Source organism: Festucalex cinctus, chromosome 10, assembly GCF_051991245.1.
Source record: "Festucalex cinctus isolate MCC-2025b chromosome 10, RoL_Fcin_1.0, whole genome shotgun sequence".
Classification (NCBI taxonomy): domain Eukaryota; kingdom Metazoa; phylum Chordata; class Actinopteri; order Syngnathiformes; family Syngnathidae; genus Festucalex; species Festucalex cinctus.
This window is the reverse complement of record NC_135420.1, coordinates 3,590,701-3,610,471: the sequence shown is the minus strand read 5'-3', so window position 1 is coordinate 3,610,471 and position 19,771 is coordinate 3,590,701. Positions and strand designations below refer to the sequence as shown.

General features: G+C 39.5%; 1 protein-coding gene across 3 annotated transcripts in view; it reads left to right on the top strand.

Annotated features, from left to right (window-relative positions):
* pomgnt1 (protein O-linked mannose N-acetylglucosaminyltransferase 1 (beta 1,2-)) overlaps window positions 1-19,771 on the top strand; it is a 305,595-nt gene that overhangs the window by 271,080 nt on the left and 14,744 nt on the right. For 2 of the 3 annotated variants that reach the window (XM_077533432.1, XM_077533433.1), the window contains exon 22: window positions 18,819-19,127. In XM_077533432.1, coding sequence (XP_077389558.1) covers window positions 18,819-18,900 — 82 coding nt within the window. In that variant the 3' untranslated portion in view covers window positions 18,901-19,127. Of the gene's footprint in view, window positions 1-18,818; window positions 19,128-19,771 lie in introns of those variants that run through there. The other variant, XM_077533431.1, reaches the window with a different exon arrangement.

Genomic DNA, 19,771 nt, shown 5'->3' with positions numbered 1-19,771 from the left:
TTTGCAAAAATTGTAAACTCATTGTAAGTGTGATAACTAAGTCATTTATGAATATTCTTTTACTTTCCACCACTCAATATGTTCACTGGTATCAGACCGATCCAAACATACGTATTTTTTATTTAGTTTTATTTATTTTTTTTATCGCCTCTATGGACAATAAAAGCAACATTGTGCAATGAGTACGAGCGATGATGTGTGTATATATACTTTTACGAAAAATACCAATCAGAGCAACTCATTGCCTAAAAATAAAAAAAAAGACGCTGATTTTTGCAGATCTTAACAATCACCAAAACCCATTGAGCTTGACACACTCATCACACCTGGCAAAAAAAAAAAAAAGTCCACATGTTTATCATGCCATTTTCAAAGAAATTCTGCTTCCAATGTGCCAATACCCCAATGTGCAAGTTCCCCAACGTGCAAGTACCCCAACGTGGCCCGGGCTGCGAGGGCCCTTTATAGCTGCTCGCAGCTCTAGTTATTCTTCTTCTTCTTCTTCTTCTTTATTCTCCGCAAACGATCGCGATTTTGGGTACCTAAACATTCACGAAAACTCACCAAACTTTGCACACTCCTCAGGCCCGGCGAAAAATTTGATATTATGAAGTCGTCATAACAACGCGACTCTATAGCGCCCCCTAGCATAGTAAAATAAAAACCAAGCCCGGCACGTTTGAGCTAGAGCAACGAAAATTGGCAGGCACGTGTAGCACCCCGAGACGCACAAAAACGTCTATTGGGACCATGTAGCTAAAATGTACAGGAAGTGAGCTATGAATTTTTTAATGTCCAATTTTGGCCTATTTTGGCACATTCACTGTGGTCATGCTTTTTCCCCCTTTGCAAACATTTTTCATCCAATTGACTTCAAACTTGGCATTTATTATCTCAAGACCTAAGAGAACAACTGGGCAAAAAATCTTGCCTTTTCGAAATACTATATGACGGGGGCGGGGCAGCAAATATTGCCTTTAAAATTTCATTTGTCCAGAAAGAGCAAATGCTGAATAACTCCCATGTACAAGCTCCAAAAAATCTCAAACTTCTCAGGCAACGTAATAGTCACGGCCTGAAAACATCTATATGACAAAATTCAGTTATACATATAGCGCCACCTAGTGGTTACAATAAATGTCATACTTTACGTTTTTAGCTACTGTGCTGAGCTCGTTGAAGGGATCCAGTTGAAAATTGGTCAGAAAAGCCTTAAGATGTTGATGATGCCCCACACCGAATATTGTAACTTTTCGCCAAAGGGTGTTGCCGCTACGGTGACGCAAAGTCTGAAGATTTTTCGTGACAAGAAAAGCTGCATTAACTTGACCGAGATGATCCTATCTTCTCAAAATTCCACACATTTGATGAGAGTCCAGCCCTAAAGACATCTACAAACTTATATTTCATCTAACTGATAGCGCCACCTAGTGGCATATTTTTTTCTTACGAATTTTCTTCTACGTTTTTCTCCAAACACGTTAACTGGACCTACCTCATATTTGCTCAGATGAGGGTTTCGGCCTTCATGATGTCACAACACGAAGTTTGTGAGTTTTCGCGAATTGCTGTGGGCGTGGCTAAGCGCTCTTCGCCAAGAAAACAACGCCAGTTTTGAGGGTCTAAACATGCGCAGAAACTCATGAAACTTGGCACACACATCTGGCCTGGTAAAATGAACAATATTTTATTGTTGATTGTGCTATTTTTACAAAAATAACTCAATAGCGCCCCCTAGGAATTTTTAATGAAGCAGCCCCGGTTGTACGTTTAAGCAAGATCTACGAAAATTCTTAGGTGTATGAGGGAGCCCAAGACCTACAAAAAAGTCTCTTGTACCCATATGGTAAAATGAACAGGAAGTGAGCTACGAATTTTTGAATGTCCCATTTTTTTCGATTTTTGCACATTCACAGGGGGCAGACTTTTGCCCACTTCTCCTACACGTTTCATCCGACTGAGTTAAGACTTGGCCTGGACCATGTCAAGACCTGAGCCAACGACAGGGGGAAAAATTTTGACTTTTCGAAATACTATATGATGAGGGCGGGGCATCAAAATTTGTGTTTCGCAATGAAAAAGGATATGCTTGATAACTCCCCGGTACATGCTCCAAAAAATCCCAAACTTGACATGTATGTTTATCGTCAAGGCCTGAAGTTATCTCTATGACAACATTCAGTTATATATGTAGCGCCACCTAGCCCTTGAGGCATGAAAAAAAAATACCCCACATACGGTATTTTGTACAAAAAATGTACACTCATTCTAAGTGTGATAACTAAGTCATTTATGAATATTCTTTTAGTTTCCACCACTCAAAATGTTCACTGGCATCAGACTTATCCAAACATATATATATTTTTATTTATTTTTGATAGCCTCTATGGACATTAAAAGCAATATCGTGAATGAAGGATATGCTTAATAACTCCACGGTACATGCTCCAAAAAAAATCCCACACTTGACATGTATGCTTATAATCAAGACTTGAAGGTATCTCTATGACAACATTCAGTTATAAATACAGCGCCACCTAGCCCTTGAGGCTTATATTAAAAAAAAGAAAAATACCCCACATACGGTATTTTGTACAAAAAATGTACACTCATTCTAAGTGTGATAACTAAGTCATTTATGAATATTCTTTTAGTTTCCACCACTCAAATTGTTCACTGGCTTCACACCGATCCAAACGTATGTACGTTTCCATTTTGTTTTTTTAATTTTTGATTGCCCCTTTGGACAATAAAAGTAACATTGTGCAATGAGCGATGATGTGCATATACACTTTTACAAAAAATACCAATCAGGGCAACTCATTGCCTAAAAATAAAAAAGGACGCTGATTTTTGCAGGTCTTAAGAATCACCAAAACCCGTTGAGCTTGACACACACACTGGCAAAAAAATATTCTACATGTAAACGTTTATTATGCCATTTTCAAAGAAATTTTGCTTCCAATATGCCAGTACCCCAACGTGCCAGTACCCCAACGTGCAAGGACCCCAACGTGCAAGGACCCCAACGTGGCCCGGGCTGCGAGGGCCCTTTATAGCTGCTCGCAGCTCTAGTTAGGGCCCGAGCAGCGACCGCTGCGAGGTCCCTATTGTTTTTCGTTCGAATTATTATTAGGGCCCGAGCAGCGACCGCTGCGAGGTCCCTATTGTTTTTGTAAAAATTATTATTATTATTATTATTATTATTATTATTAGGGCCCGAGCAGCGACCGCTGCGAGGTCCCTATTGTTTTTGTAAAAATTATTCTTCTTCTTCTTCTTCTTCTTCTTCTTCTTTATTCTCCGCAAACGATCGCGATTTTGGGTACCTAAACATTCACGAAAACTCACCGAACTTTGCACACTCCTCAGGCCCGGCGAAAAATTTGATATTATTAAGTCGTCATAACAATGCGACTCGATAGCGCCCCCTAGCGTAGAAAAATAAAAACCAAGCCCGGCACGTTTGAGCTAGAGCAACAAAAATTGGCAGGCACGTGTAGCACCCCGAGACGCACAAAAAATTCTATTGGGACCATGTAGCTAAAATGTACAGGAAGTGAGCTATGAATTTTTTAATGTCCAATTTTGGCCTATTTTGGCACATTCACTGTGGTCATGCTTTTTCCCCCTTTGCAAACATTTTTCATCCAATTGACTTCAAACTTGGCATTTATCATCTCAAGACCTGAGAGAACAACTGGGCAAAACATCTTGCCTTTTTGAAATACTATATGACGGGGGCGGGGCATCAAATATTGCCTTTAGAATTTCATTTGTCTAGAAAGAGCAAATGCTTAATAACTCCCATGTTCAAGCTCCAAAAAATCTCAAACTTCTCAGGCAACGTAATAGTCACGGCCTGAAAACATCTATATGATAAAATTCAGTTATACATATAGCGCCACCTAGTGGTTACAATAAATGTCATACTTTACGTTTTTAGCTACTGTGCTGAGCTCGTTGAAGGGATCCAGTTGAAAATTGGTCAGAAAAGCCTTAAGATGTTGATCATGCCCCACACCGAATATTGTAACTTTTCGCCAAAGGGCGTGGCCGCTACGGTGCCGCAAAGTCTGAAGATTTCTCGTGACAACAAAAGCTGCATTAACTTGACCGAGATGATGCTATCTTCTCAAAATTTTACACAATTGATGAGAGTCCAGCCCTAAAGACATCTACAAACTTATATTTCATCTTACTGATATTGCCACCTACTGGCAATTTTTTTTCTCACGATTTTTCTTCAATGTTTTTCTCCAACCATGTTAACTGGACCTACCTCATATTTGCTCAGATGAGGGTGTCGGCCTTCATGCTGTCACAACATGAAGTTTGTGAGTTTTCGCGAATCGCTGTGGGCGTGGCTAAGCGCTGTTCGCCAAGAAAACAACGGCAATTTTGAGGGTCTAAACATGCACAGAAACTCCTGAAACTTGGCACACACATCTGGCCTGGTAAAATGAGCAATATTTTATTGTTGATTGTGCTATTTTTAAAAAAATGACTCAATAGCGCCCCCTCGAAATTTTTAACGAAGCAGCCCCGGTTGTACGTTTAAGCAAGAACGACGAATATTTTTAGGTGTATGAGGGAGCTCAAGACCTACAAAAAAGTCTCTTGTACCCATATGCTAAAATGAACAGGAAGTGAGCTACGAATTTTTGAATGTCCCATTTTTGACGATTTTTGCACATTCACAGGGGGCAGACTTTTGCCCACTTCTCCTACACGTTTCATCCGACTGAGTTAAGACTTGGCCTGGACCATGTCAAGACCTGAGCCAACGACAGGGGGAAAAATTTTGACTTTTCGAAATACTATATGATGAGGGCGGGGCATCAAAATGTGTGTTTTGCAATGAAAAAGGATATGCTTGATAACTCCCCGGTACATGCTCCAAAAAATCCCAAACTTGACATGTATCTTTATCGCCAAGGCCTGAAGTTATCTCTATGACAACATTCAGTTATATATGCAGCGCCACCTAGCCCTTGAGGCATGAAAAAAAAATACCCCACATACGGTATTTTGTACAAAAAATGTAAACTCATTCTAAGTGTGATAACTACGTCATTTATGAATATTCTTTTAGTTTCCACCACTCAAAATGTTCACTGGCATCAGACTTATCCAAACATATATATATTTTTATTTATTTTTGATAGCCTCTATGGACATTAAAAGCAATATCGTGAATGAAGGATATGCTTAATAACTCCACGGTACATGCTCCAAAAAAAATCCCACACTTGACATGTATGCTTATAATCAAGGCCTGAAGGTATCTCTATGACAACATTCAGTTATAAATACAGCGCCACCTAGCCCTTGAGGCTTATATATAAAAAAAAAAAAAATACCCCACATACGGTATTTTGTACAAAAAATGTACACTCATTCTAAGTGTGATAACTAAGTCATTTATGAATATTCTTTTAGTTTCCACCACTCAAATTGTTCACTGGCTTCACACCGATCCAAACGTATGTACGTTTCCATTTTGTTTTATTCATTTTTGATTGCCCCTTTGGACAATAAAAGTAACATTGTGCAATGAGTACAACGAGCGATGATGTGTATATACACTTTTACAAAAAAATACCAATCAGGGCAACTCATTGCCTAAAAATAAAAAAGGACGCTGATTTTTGCAGGTCTTAACAATCACCAAAACCCGTTGAGCTTGACACACACACTGGCAAAAAAATATTCTACATGTAAACGTTTATTATGCCATTTTCAAAGAAATTTTGCTTCCAATATGCCAGTACCCCAACGTGCCAGTACCCCAACGTGCAAGTACCCCAACGTGCAAGGACCCCAACGTGGCCCGGGCTGCGAGGGCCCTTTATAGCTGCTCGCAGCTCTAGTTATTATTATTCTTCTTCTTTATTCTCCGCAAACAATCGCGATTTTGGGTACCTAAATATTCACGAAAACTCACCGAACTTTGCACACTCCTCAGGTCCGGCGAAAAATTTGATATTATGAAGTCGTTATAACAACGCGACTCTATAGCGCCCCCTAGCGTAGAAAAATAAAAACCAAGCCCGGCACGTTTGAGCTAGAGCAACGAAAATTGGCAGGCACGTGTAGCACCCCGAGACGCACAAAAAAGTCTATTGGGACCATGTAGCTAAAATGTACAGGAAGTGAGCTATGAATTTTTTTATGTCCAATTTTGGCCTATTTTGGCACATTCACTGTAGTCATGCTTTTTCCCCCTTTGCAAACATTTTTCATCCAATTGACTTCAAACTTGGCATTTATCATCTCAAGACCTGAGAGAACAGCTGGGCAAAACATCTTGCCTTTTCGAAATACTATATGACGGGGGCGGAGCATCAAATATTGACTTTAAAATTTCATTTGTCCAGAAAGAGCAAATGCTGAATAACTCCCATGTACAAGCTCCAAAAAATCTCAAACTTCTCAGGCAACGTAATAGTCACGGCCTGAAAACATCTATATGACAAAATTCAGTTATACATATAGCGCCACCTAGTGGTTACAATAAATGTCATACTTTACGTTTTTAGCTACTGTGCTGAGCTCGTTGAAGGGATCCATTTGAAAATTGGTCAGAAAAGCCTTAAGATGTTGATCATGCCCCACACCGAATATTGTAACTTTTCGCCAAAGGGCGTGGCCGCTACGGTGACGCTAAGTCTGAAGATTTTTCGTGAAAATAAAAGCTGCATTAACTTGACCGAGATGATCCTATCTTCTCAAAATTTCACACATTTGATGAGAGTCCAGCCCTAAAGACATCTACTGACTTATATTTCATCTAACTGATAGCGCCACCTAGTGGCAATTTTTTTTCTTACGAATTTTCTTCTACGTTTTTCTCCAAACACGTTAACTGGACCTACCTCATATTTGCTCAGATGAGGGTTTCGGCCTTCATGATGTCACAACACGAAGTTTGTGAGTTTTCGCGAATTGCTGTGGGCGTGGCTAAGCGCTGTTCGCCAAGAAAACAACGCCAGTTTTGAGGGTCTAAACATGCACAGAAACTCATGAAACTTGGCACACACATCTGGCCTGGTAAAATGAGCAATATTTTATTGTTGATTGTGCTATTTTTACAAAAATTACTCAATAGCGCCCCCTAGAAGTTTTTAACGAAGCAGCCCCGGTTGTACGTTTAAGCAAGAACGACGAATATTTTTAGGTGTATGAGGGAGCCCAAGACCTACAAAAAAGTCTCTTGGACCCATATGCTAAAATGAACAGGAAGTGAGCTACGAATTTTTGAATGTCCCATTTTTGACGATTTTTGCACATTCACAGGGGGCAGACTTTTGCCCACTTCTCCTACACGTTTCATCCGACTGAGTTAAGACTTGGCCTGGACCATGTCAAGACCTGAGCCAACGACAGGGGGAAAAATTTTGTCTTTTCGAAATACTATATGATGAGGGCGGGGCATCAAATTTTGTGTTTCGCAATGAAAAAGGATATGCTTGATAACTCCCCGGTACATGCTCCAAAAAATCCCAAACTTGACATGTATGTTTATCGTCAAGGCCTGAAGTTATCTCTGTGACAACATTCAGTTATATATGCAGCGCCACCTAGCCCTTGAGGAATAAAAAAAAAATACCCCACATACGGTATTTTGTACAAAAAATGTACACTCATTCTAAGTGTGATAACGAAGTCATTTCTGAATATTCTTTTAGTTTCCACCACTCAAAATGTTCACTGGCATCAGACTTATCCAAACATATATATATTTTTATTTATTTTTGATAGCCTCTATGGACATTAAAAGCAATATCGTGAATGAAGGATATGCTTAATAACTCCACGGTACATGCTCCAAAAAAAATCCCACACTTGACATGTATGCTTATAATCAAGGCCTGAAGGTATCTCGATGACAACATTCAGTTATAAATACAGCGCCACCTAGCCCTTGAGGCTTATATAAAAAAATAAATAAATACCCCACATACGGTATTTTGTACAAAAAATGTACACTCATTCTAAGTGTGATAACTAAGTCATTTATGAATATTCTTTTAGTTTCCACCACTCAAATTGTTCACTGGCTTGACACCGATCCAAACGTATGTACGTTTCCATTTTGTTTTATTCATTTTTGATTGCCCCTTTGGACAATAAAAGTAACATTGTGCAATGAGTACAACGAGCGATGATGTGTATATACACTTTTACAAAAAAATACCAATCAGGGCAACTCATTGCCTAAAAATAAAAAAGGACGCTGATTTTTGTAGGTCTTAACAATCACCAAAACCCGTTGAGCTTAACACACACACTGGCAAAAAAATATTCTACATGTAAACGTTTATTATGCCATTTTCAAAGAAATTTTGCTTCCAATATGCCAGTACCCCAATGTGCCAGTACCCCAACATGCAAGTACCACAACGTGCAAGGACCCCAACGTGGCCCGGGCTGCGAGGGCCCTTTATAGCTGCTCGCAGCTCTAGTTATTATTATTCTTCCTCTTCTTCTTCTTTATTCTCCGCAAACGATCGCGATTTTGGGTACCTAAACATTCACGAAAACTCACCGAACTTTGCGCACTCTTCGGGCCCGGCGAAAAATTTGATATTATGAAGGCGTCATAACAACGCGACTCTATAGCGCCCCCTAGGGTAGAAAAATAAAAACCAAGCCCGGCACGTTTGAGCTAGAGCCACAAAAATTGGCAGGCACGTGTAGCACCCCGAGACGCACAAAAAAGTCTATTGGGACCATGTAGCTAAAATGTACAGGAAGTGAGCTATGAATTTTTTAATGTCCAATTTTGGCCTATTTTGGCACATTCACTGTGGTCATGCTTTTTCCCCCTTTGCAAACATTTTTCATCCAATTGACTTCAAACTTGGCATTTATCATCTCAAGACCTGAGAGAACAACTGGGCAAAACATCTTGCCTTTTTGAAATACTATATGACGGGGGCGGGGCATCAAATATTGCCTTTAAAATTTCATTTGTCCAGAAAGAGCAAATGCTTAATAACTCCCATGTTCAAGCTCCAAAAAATCTCAAACTTCTCAGGCAACGTAATAGTCACGGCCTGAAAACATCTATATGATAAAATTCAGTTATACATATAGCGCCACCTAGTGGTTACAATAAATGTCATACTTTACGTTTTTAGCTACTGTGCTGAGCTTGTTGAAGGGATCCATTTGAAAATTGGTCAGAAAAGGCTTAAGATGTTGATCATGCCCCACACCGAACATTGTAACTTTTCGCCAAAGGGCGTGGCCGCTACGGTGACGCAAAGTCTGAAGATTTTTCGTGAAAATAAAAGCTGCATTAACTTGACCGAGATGATCCTATCTTCTCAAAATTTCACACATTTGATGAGAGTCCAGCTCTAAAGACATCTACTAACTTACATTTCATCTAACTGATAGCGCCACCTAGTGGCAATTTTTTTTATTACGAATTTTCTTCTACGTTTTTCTCCAAACACGTTAACTGGACCTACCTCATATTTGCTCAGATGAGGGTTTCGGCCTTCATGATGTCACAACACGAAGTTTGTGAGTTTTCGCGAATTGCTGTGGGTGTGGCTAAGCGCTGTTCGCCAAGAAAACAACGCCAGTTTTGAGGGTCTAAACATGCACAGAAACTCATGAAACTTGGCACACACATCTGGCCTGGTAAAATGAGCAATATTTTATTGTTGATTGTGCTATTTTTACAAAAATGACTCAATAGCGCCCCCTCGAAATTTTTAACGAAGCAGCCCCGGTTGTACGTTTAAGCAAGAACGACGAATATTTTTAGGTGTATGAGGGAGCCCAAGACCTACAAAAAAGTCTCTTGTACCCATATGCTAAAATAAACAGGAAGTGAGCTACGAATTTTTGAATGTCCCATTTTTGACGATTTTTGCACATTCACAGGGGGCAGACTTTTGCCCACTTCTCCTACACGTTTTATCCGACTGACTTATGACTTGACCTGGACCATGCCAAGACCTGAGCCAACAACAGACGGAAAAATCTTGACTTTCGGAAATACTATATGATGAGGGAGGGGCATCAAAATTTGTGTTTCGCACTGAAAAAGGATATGCTTAATAACTCCCCGATACATGCTCCAAAAAATCCCACACTTGACATGTATGCTTATAATCAAGGCCTGAAGGTATCTCTATGACAACATTCAGTTATATATGCAGCGCCACCGAGCCCTTGAGGCATGAAAAAAAAATACCCCACTTACGGTATTTTGTACAAAAAATGTAAACTCATTCTATGTGTGATAACTAAGTCATTTAGGAATATTCTTTTACTTTCCACCACTCAAAATATTCACTGGCATCAGACCTAACCAAACACACATATTTTTGTTATTAAGTTTTATGTATTTTTGATAGCCTCTATGGACATTAAAAGCAATATCGTGAATGAAGGCTATGCTGAATAACTCCCAGGTACATGCTCCAAAAAATCCCATACTTGAAATGTATATTTATAGTAAAAGGCCTGAAGGTATCTCTATGACAAAATTCAGTTATAAATACAGCGCCACCTAGTCCTTGAGGCATAAAAAAAAAAAAAGCCTCACTTACGGTATTTTTGCAAAAATTGTGAACTCATTGTAAGTGTGATAACTAAGTCATTTATGAATATTCTTTTACTTTCCACCACTCAATATGTTCACTGGTATCAGACCGATCCAAACATACATATTTAGGGCCCGAGCAGCGACCGCTGCGAGGTCCCTCTTGTTTTTGTAAGAATTATTATTCTTCTTCTTCTTCTTCTTCTCCGTAAACGATCGCATTTTTGAGGGCCTAAACATTTACGAAAACTCACCAAACTTTGCAGTCTCTTCGGGCCCGGCGAAAAATTTGATATTATGTAGTTGTCATAACAACGCGACTCTATAGCGCCACCTAGCGTAGAAAAATAAAAACCAATCCCGGCCCGTTTGAGCTAGAGCTACGAAAATTGGCAGGCACGTGTAGCACTACGAGACGCACAAAAAAGTCTATTGGGACCATGTAGCTAAAATGTACAGGAAGTGAGCTATGAATTTTTTTAATGTCCAATTTTGGCCTATTTTGGCACATTCACTGTGGTCATGCTTTTTCCCCCTATGCAAACATTTTTCATCCCATTGACTTTAAACTTGGCATTTATCATCTCAAGACTTAAGAGAAAAACTAGGCAAAAAATCTTGCGTTTTCGAAATACTATATGACGGGGGCGGGGCATCAAATATTGCCTTTAAAATTTCATTTGTCCAGAAAGAGCAAATGCTGAATAACTCCCATGTACAAGCTCCAAAAAATCTCAAACTTCTCAGGCAACGTAATAGTCACGGCCTGAAAACACCTATATGAAAAAATTCAGTTATACATATAGCGCCACCTAGTGGTTACAATAAATGTCATACTTTACGTTTTTAGCTACTGTGCTGAGCTCGTTGAAGGGATCCAGTTGAAAATTGGTCAGAAAAGCCTTAAGATGTTGATGATGCCCCACACCGAATATTGTAACTTTTCGCCAAAGGGCGTGGCCGCTACGGTGACGCAAATTCTGAAGATTTTTCGTGACAATAAAAGCTGCATGAACTTGACCGAGATGATCCTATCTTCTCAAAATTTCACACATTTGATGAGAGTCCAGCCCTAAATACATCTACGAACTTATATTTCATCTAACGGATAGCGCCACCTAGTGGCAATTTTTTTTCTTACGAATTTTCTTGTACATTTTTCTCCAAACACGTTAACTGGACCAACCTCATATTTGCTCAGATGGGGGTTTCGGCCTTCATGATGTCACAACACGAAGTTTGTGAGTTTTCGCGAATCGCTGTGGGCGTGGCTAAGCACTGTTCGCCAAGAAAACAACGCTAGTTTTGATGGTCTAAACATGCGCAGAAACTCATGAAACTTGGCACACACATCTGGCCTGGCAAAATGAGCAATATTTTATCATGTATTGTCCTATTTTTACAAAAATGACTCAATAGCGCCCCCTAGAAATCTTTAACGAAGCAGCCCCGATTGTACGTTTAAGCAAGATCTACGAAAATTTTTAGGTGTATGAGGGAGTCCAAGACCTACAAAAAAGTCTCTTGGACCCATGTGCTAAAATGAACAGGAAGTGAGCTATGAATTTTTGAATGTCCCATTTTTGACGATTTTTGCACATTTTCAGGGGGCATACTTTTGCCCACTTCTCCTACACATTTCATCCGACTGACTTTAGACTTGACCTGGACCATGTCAAGACCTGAGCCAACTACAGGCAGAAAAATCTTGACTTTTGGAAATACTATATGATGAGGGCGGGGCATCAAATTTTGTGTTTCGCACTGAAAAAGGATATGCTTAATAACTCCCCGGTACATGCTCCAAAAAATCCCAAACTTGACATGTATGTTTATAGTCAAAGCCTGAAGGTATCTCTATGACAAAATTCAGTTATATATGCAGCGCCACCTAGCCCTTCAGGCGTGAAAAAAAAATACCCCACATACGGTATTTTGTACAAAAAATGTCAACTCATTCTAAGTGTGATAACTCCCATGTTCAAGCTCCAAAAAATCTCAAACTTCTCAGGCAACGTAATAGTCACGGCCTGAAAGCATCTATATGATAAAATTCAGTTATACATATAGCGCCACCTAGTGGTAACAATAAATGTCATACTTTACGTTTTTAGCTACTGTGCCGAGCTCGTTGAAGGGATCCAGTTGAAAATTGGTCAGAAAAGCCAAGATGTTGATCATTCCCCACACCGAATATTGTAACTTTTCGCCAAAGGGCGTGGCCGCTACGGTGACGCAAAGTCCGAAAATTTTTCATGACAATCAAAGCTGCATGAACTTGACCGAGATGATCCTATCTTCTCAAAATTTCACACATTTGATGAGAGTCCAGCCCTTAAGACATCTACGAACTTATATTTCATCTTACTGATAGCGCCACCTAGTGGCAATTTTTTTTCTTACGAATTTTCTTGTACATTTTTCTCCAAACACGTTAACTGGACCAACCTCATATTTGCTCAGATGAGGGTTTCGGCCTTCATGATGTCACAACACGAAGTTTGTGAGTTTTCGCGAATCGCTGTGTGCGTGGCTAAGCACTGTTCGCCAAGAAAACAACGCCAGTTTTGAGGGTCTAAACATGCGCAGAAACTCATGAAACTTGGCACACACATCTGGCCTGGTAAAATGAACAATGTTTTATTGTTGATTGTACTATTTTTACAAAAATGACTCAATAGCGCCCCCTAGAAATTTTTAACGAAGCAGCCCCGATTCTACGTTTAAGCAAGATCTACGAAAATTTTTACGTGTATGAGGGAGCCAAAGACCTACAAAAAAGTCTCTTGGACCCATATGCTAAAATGAACAGGAAGTGAGGTACGAATTTTTGAATGTCCCATTTTTGACGATTTTTGCACATTTTCAGGGGGCATACTTTTGCCCACTTCTCCTACATGTTTTATCCGACTGACTTATGACTTGACCTGGACCATGTCAAGACCTGAGCCAACAACAGACGGAAAAATCTTGACTTTTGGAAATACTATATGATGAGCGCGGGGCATCAAAATTTGTGTTTCGCACTGAAAAAGGATATGCTTAATAACTCCCCGATACATGCTCCAAAAAATCCCAAACTTGACATGTATGTTTATCGTCAAGGCCTGAAGGTATCTCTATGACAACATTCAGTTATATATGCAGCGCCACCTCGCCCTTGAGGCAAAACAAAAAAATACCCCACATACGGTATTTTGTACAAAAAATGTAAACTCATTCTAAGTGTGATAACTAAGTCATTTATGAATATTCTTTTACTTTCCACCACTCAAAATGTTCACTGGCATTAGACTTATCCAAACATGTACTTTTTTATTTATTTTTGATAGCCTCTAATGGACATTAAAAGCAATATCGTGAATGAAGGATATGCTTAATAACTCCACGGTACATGCTCCAAAAAAATCCCACACTTGACATGTATGTTTAGAGTCAAGGCTTGAAGGTATCCCTATGACAACATTCCATTATATATACAGCGCCACCTAGCCCTAGAGGCATAAAAAAAAATACACCAACTTAACGGTATTTTTACAAAAAAAAAAAAAATCCACATGTCAAGGTTTATCATGCCATTTTCAAAGAAATTCTGCTTCCAATGTGCCGTACCTAAACTTGCCAGTACCCCAACGTGCCAGTACCCCAACGTGCAAGTACCCCAACGTGCAAGTACCCCAACGTGGCCCGGGCTGCGAGGGCCCTTTATAGCTGCTCGCAGCTCTAGTTTTTATTTAGTTTTTTTTTTTTGATCGCCTCTATGGACAATAAAAGCAACATTGTGCAATGAGTACGAGCGATGATGTGTGTATATATACTTTTACGAAAAATACCAATCAGGGCAACTCATTGCCTAAAAATAAAAAAAAAGACGCTGATTTTTGCAGATCTTAACAATCACCAAAACCCATTGAGCTTGACCCACTCATCACACCTGGCAAAAAAAAAAAAAATCTACATGTTTATCATGCCATTTTCAAAGAAATTCTGCTTCCAATGTGCCAGTACCCCAATGTGCAAGTTCTCCAACGTGCAAGTACCCCAACGTGGCCCGGGCTGCGAGGGCCCTTTATAGCTGCTCGCAGCTCTAGTTATTATTATTCTTTATTCTCCGCAAACGATCGCGATTTTGGGTACCTAAACATTCACGAAAACTCACCGAACTTTGCACACTCCTCAGGCCCGGCGAAAAATTTGATATTATTAAGTCGTCATAACAATGCGACTCGATAGCGCCCCCTAGCGTAGAAAAATAAAAACCAAGCCCGGCACGTTTGAGCTAGAGCAACAAAAATTGGCAGGCACGTGTAGCACCCCGAGACGCACAAAAAAGTCTCTTGGGACCATGTAGCTAAAATGTACAGGAAGTGAGCTATGAATTTTTTTATGTCCAATTTTGGCCTATTTTGGCACATTCACTGTGGTCATGCTTTTTCCCCCTTTGCAAACATTTTTCATCCAATTGACTTCAAACTTGGCATTTATCATCTTAAGACCTGAGAGAACAACTGGGCAAAACATCTTGCCTTTTTGAAATACTATATGACGGGGGCGGGGCATCAAATATTGCCTTTAAAATTTCATTTGTCGAGAAAGAGCAAATGCTTAATAACTCCCATGTTCTAGCTCCAAAAAATCTCAAACTTCTCAGGCAACGTAATAGTCACGGCCTGAAAACATCTATATGATAAAATTCAGTTATACATATAGCGCCACCTAGTGGTTACAATAAATGTCATACTTTACGTTTTTAGCTACTGTGCTGAGCTTGTTGAAGGGATCCATTTGAAAATTGGTCAGAAAAGCCTTAAGATGTTGATCATGCCCCACACCGAATATTGTAACTTTTCGCCAAAGGGCGTGGCCGCTACGGTGACGCAAAGTCTGAAGATTTTTCGTGAAAATAAAAGCTGCATTAACTTGACCGAGATGATCCTATCTTCTCAAAATTTCACACATTTGATGAGAGTCCAGCCCTAAAGACATCTACTGACTTATATTTCATCTAACTGATAGCGCTACCTAGTGGCAATTTTTTTTCTTACGAATTTTCTTCTACGTTTTTCTCCAAACACGTTAACTGGACCTACCTCATATTTGCTCAGATGAGGGTTTCGGCCTTCATGATGTCACAACACGAAGTTTGTGAGTTTTCGCGAATTGCTGTGGGTGTGGCTAAGCGCTGTTCGCCAAGAAAACAACGCCAGTTTTGAGGGTCTAAACATGCACAGAAACTCATGAAACTTGGCACACACATCTGGCCTGGTAAAATGAGCCATATTTTATTGTTGATTGTGCTATTTTTAAAAAAATGACTCAATAGCGCCCCCTAGAAGTTTTTAACGAAGCAGCCCCGGTTGTACGTTTAAGCAAGAACGACGAATATTTTTAGGTGTATGAGGGAGCCCAAGTCATACAAAAAAGTCTCTTGGACCCATATGCTAAAATGAACAGGAAGTGAGCTACGAATTTTTGAATGTCCCATTTTTGACAATTTTTGCACATTCACAGGGGGCAGACTTTTGCCCACTTCTCCTACACGTTTCATCTGACTGAGTTAAGACTTGACCTGGACCATGTCAAGACCTGAGCCAACGACAGGGGGAAAAATCTTGACCTTTCGAAATACTATATGATGAAGGCGGGGCATCAAAATTTGTGTTTCGCACTGAAAAAGGATATGCTTAATAACTCCCCGGTACATGCTCCAAAAAATCCCAAACTTGACATGTATGTTTATCGTCAAGGCCTGACGCTATCTCTATGACAACATTCAGTTATATATGCAGCGCCACCTAGCCCTTGAGGCATAAAAAAAAAATACCCCACATACGGTATTTTGTACAAAAAATGTAAACTCATTCTAAGTGTGATAACTAAGTCATTTATGAATATTCTTTTAGTTTCCACCACTCAAAATGTTCACTGGCATCAGACTTATCCAAACATATATATATTTTTATTTATTTTTGATAGCCTCTGTGGACATTAAAAGCAATATCGTGAATGAAGGATATGCTTAATAACTCCACGGTACATGCTCCAAAAAAAATCCCACACTTGACATGTATGCTTATAATCAAGGCCTGAAGGTATCTCGATGACAACATTCAGTTATAAATACAGCGCCACCTAGCCCTTGAGGCTTATATTAAAAAAAAAACCCACATACGGTATTTTGTACAAAAAAATGTCAACTCATTCTAAGTGTGATGACTAAGTCATTTCTGAATATTCTTTTAGTTTCCACCACTCAAAATGTTCACTGGCTTCATACCGATCCAAACGTATGTACGTTTCCATTTTGTTTTATTCATTTTTGATTGCCCCTTTGGACAATAAAAGTAACATTGTGCAATTAGTACAACGAGCGATGATGTATATATACACTTTTACAAAAAATACCAATCAGGGCAACTCATTGCCTAAAAATAAAAAAGGACGCTGATTTTTGCAGGTCTTAACAATCACCAAAACCCGTTGAGCTTGACACACACTGGCAAAAAAAATATTCTACATGTTAACGTTTATTATAGCATTTTCAAAGAAATTTTGCTTCCAATATGCCAGTACCCCAACGTGCCAGTACCCTAACGTGCAAGTACCCCAACGTGCAAGGACCCCAACGTGGCCCGGGCTGCGAGGGCCCTTTATAACTGCTCGCAGCTCTAGTTACCTCTTGGTTCTGTTTTTAGAAAACATGGTATTTTATTTCATTTCATGTTTGCTGATGACTGTCAGATCTATTTTCCCCTGGCCCAGAACAGTACAATACAACAACTCCCTGACTGTCTAAATGATATTAAATCCTGGCTTTCTTTTAATTTTTTGAGTCTGAATGACGAAAAGACTGAAGTGATGTTGTTTGGACCAAGTAGCTCTTCCTCTGCTAGTGTGGACCTTGGTCCACTAGCACCTTATCTCAGGGACTGTGTCATGAATTTGGGTGTTAAGTTTGACCCTGATTTTAAATTTGAGAAGCAGATTAGTTCTGTTGTACAGAAAAGTTTTTATCAGCTTCGCCAGATAGCTAAGGTGAAACCAATTTTATCAAGACTGGACTTGGAAAGATTGATTCATGCTTTTATTACAACTCGTCTTGATTATTGTAATTCTTTGTATGTAGGCATTAGCAAGACTGCTCTTGCCCGTCTGCAACTTATACAAAACTCTGCTGCTCGTCTGCTTACTCAGACACGTAGACGTGAGCATATTACTCCTATCTTAGCATCACTGCATTGGCTCCCTGTGCACTATCGAATTAATTTTAAGCTTCTGTTGTTTGTTTTTAAATGTTTGAATAATCTTGCACCTCCCTATTTATCTGAGTTGCTTCACCCTTATAGCCCACCCCGATTACTAAGATCAGCTGACCAGTTGCTTCTGGTAGTTCAGAAAACAAGGCGGAAGCTTAGGGGTGACAGAGCGTTCGCGGCTGCTGCTCCCAGGTTGTGGAATCAATTACCACTGTATGTTAGACAGGCCAATTCACTCCTGGTTTTTAAATCACGTTTAAAAGCATATTATTTTTCCCTGGCCTTCAGCACATGGTATTACTGATATTTACAAGCAGTAGACTGGCATGAATTTGTTTATATTATTTTATGTGTTTTGTGATTTCTAAGTATGTTTTTATATTTTATCTGGTTTTATTATCTTATTTTATGTGCAGCACTTTGGTTCCCTTGTGGATTTTTAAATGTGCTATACAAATAAAGTTGATTGATTGATTGATTGACTGACGTGACTGATCAAAGCGTTTGGAACATTAAATCTAATTTGACGGAACTTCACTAAACAAAAAATATTAGTATCAAAGTCACTGTTGTGGAAAAAATTTATCTTTTCTTTTCAATTTTCTCTCAATATCACTCAAATGACCTATTTTGAAAAGGTGATTACTAAAGAACGGAATAAGGTAGAAACATACTTTTTTCTAATGAAAGAATGGAATGCGATCTTTCATGTGGTACCCATGTTGTATATGTAGCAAAAGAACACAATATTCTGTTTGCTTCAAAAAATGAGTTAAATTGCTCAAAATCCGCTGGTATTGGGGGTTGTTTTTTGATAACATGTGGCAGTAAAAGAGTTAATGGCCCTTTGTTTTCAATAGGGTAATATTTCTTTTCTATGAGTACATTGGCTTGATGACAGAACAAATACAACTTAAGTCATGCTACTGCTGTAACTGCATTTGTTATGTCACAGAACATGAAATGTATCAATAACTCTTCTTTCCTTTGTCCAGTCTGAAGAAACCTGCTAATGTCAAGCCCATCCACTTGGACCCTCCCCCGAAAGAAGAGGGTGCACCAGCAGAGCAGATGTAAACCGCTTTCTTGCTCTCTCTCTTTCTCTCTGTTTGTGTGATTGTGTGTGTCTCGCTCACGCTCACTCACATACCTCAACTCAGCACAACCATACGTCACATTTTAACCAGCCCAGACCTTTACAGTTTTCAACTTTGAACCTTGTCTTTTTAATAATGTAAAACACACACTCGCGTGTACGCGCGCACACACACAACTTGTAAGCATAAAACGTATACTGTACTAAATACTGTACATTATTGGTAAATGCAGTCCGAATGCGTATTGAGTTCCATACTTATTAGGGATGTAACGATAAGGGCAATATCGTGATATTAAAGCAGCTCTATGTAAGATTTAAAATTTCAAATCTCTACTGCCACCTGTGGCCGAAAACAAACTGCACGCTCGTACACGCTGCGCGCACTCGTACGTGCACGACCTCAATAATGAAGACTGGGCTCTTCATATCCAATTAAACTATGTTTTCAGAGGTAAGAAGTTTTATAATGTTATACAAAGCTGGCCACTTCACGGAATGAGACTCTCGATCCCCACTAAACAATTGATGTCCACGGGACGTGCAGATCATATTGCTTTAGTCGGTCGAAGTCCAGTCCTGTGCTGTACTCCAAAACGATGTGCAAATTACGTCAATTAATTGGACCTCATTCCGATGTTAATATGCAGTTACATATTGTAGTCACCCCGCTCGACGGACGTCAACCTGATTCTAGTCATTATTAGTGTATGTCGCCCCCAGGCTAGCGTCATTGTGCATGAGCTGAAAGGTGGGCTGTCATTTATGGAAATTGCCGATTGTGAAAAACATATAGACCCATTCACTGAGTGTGATATGGCCGTGAATGTTATCGCCATTCAGTTGTACCGT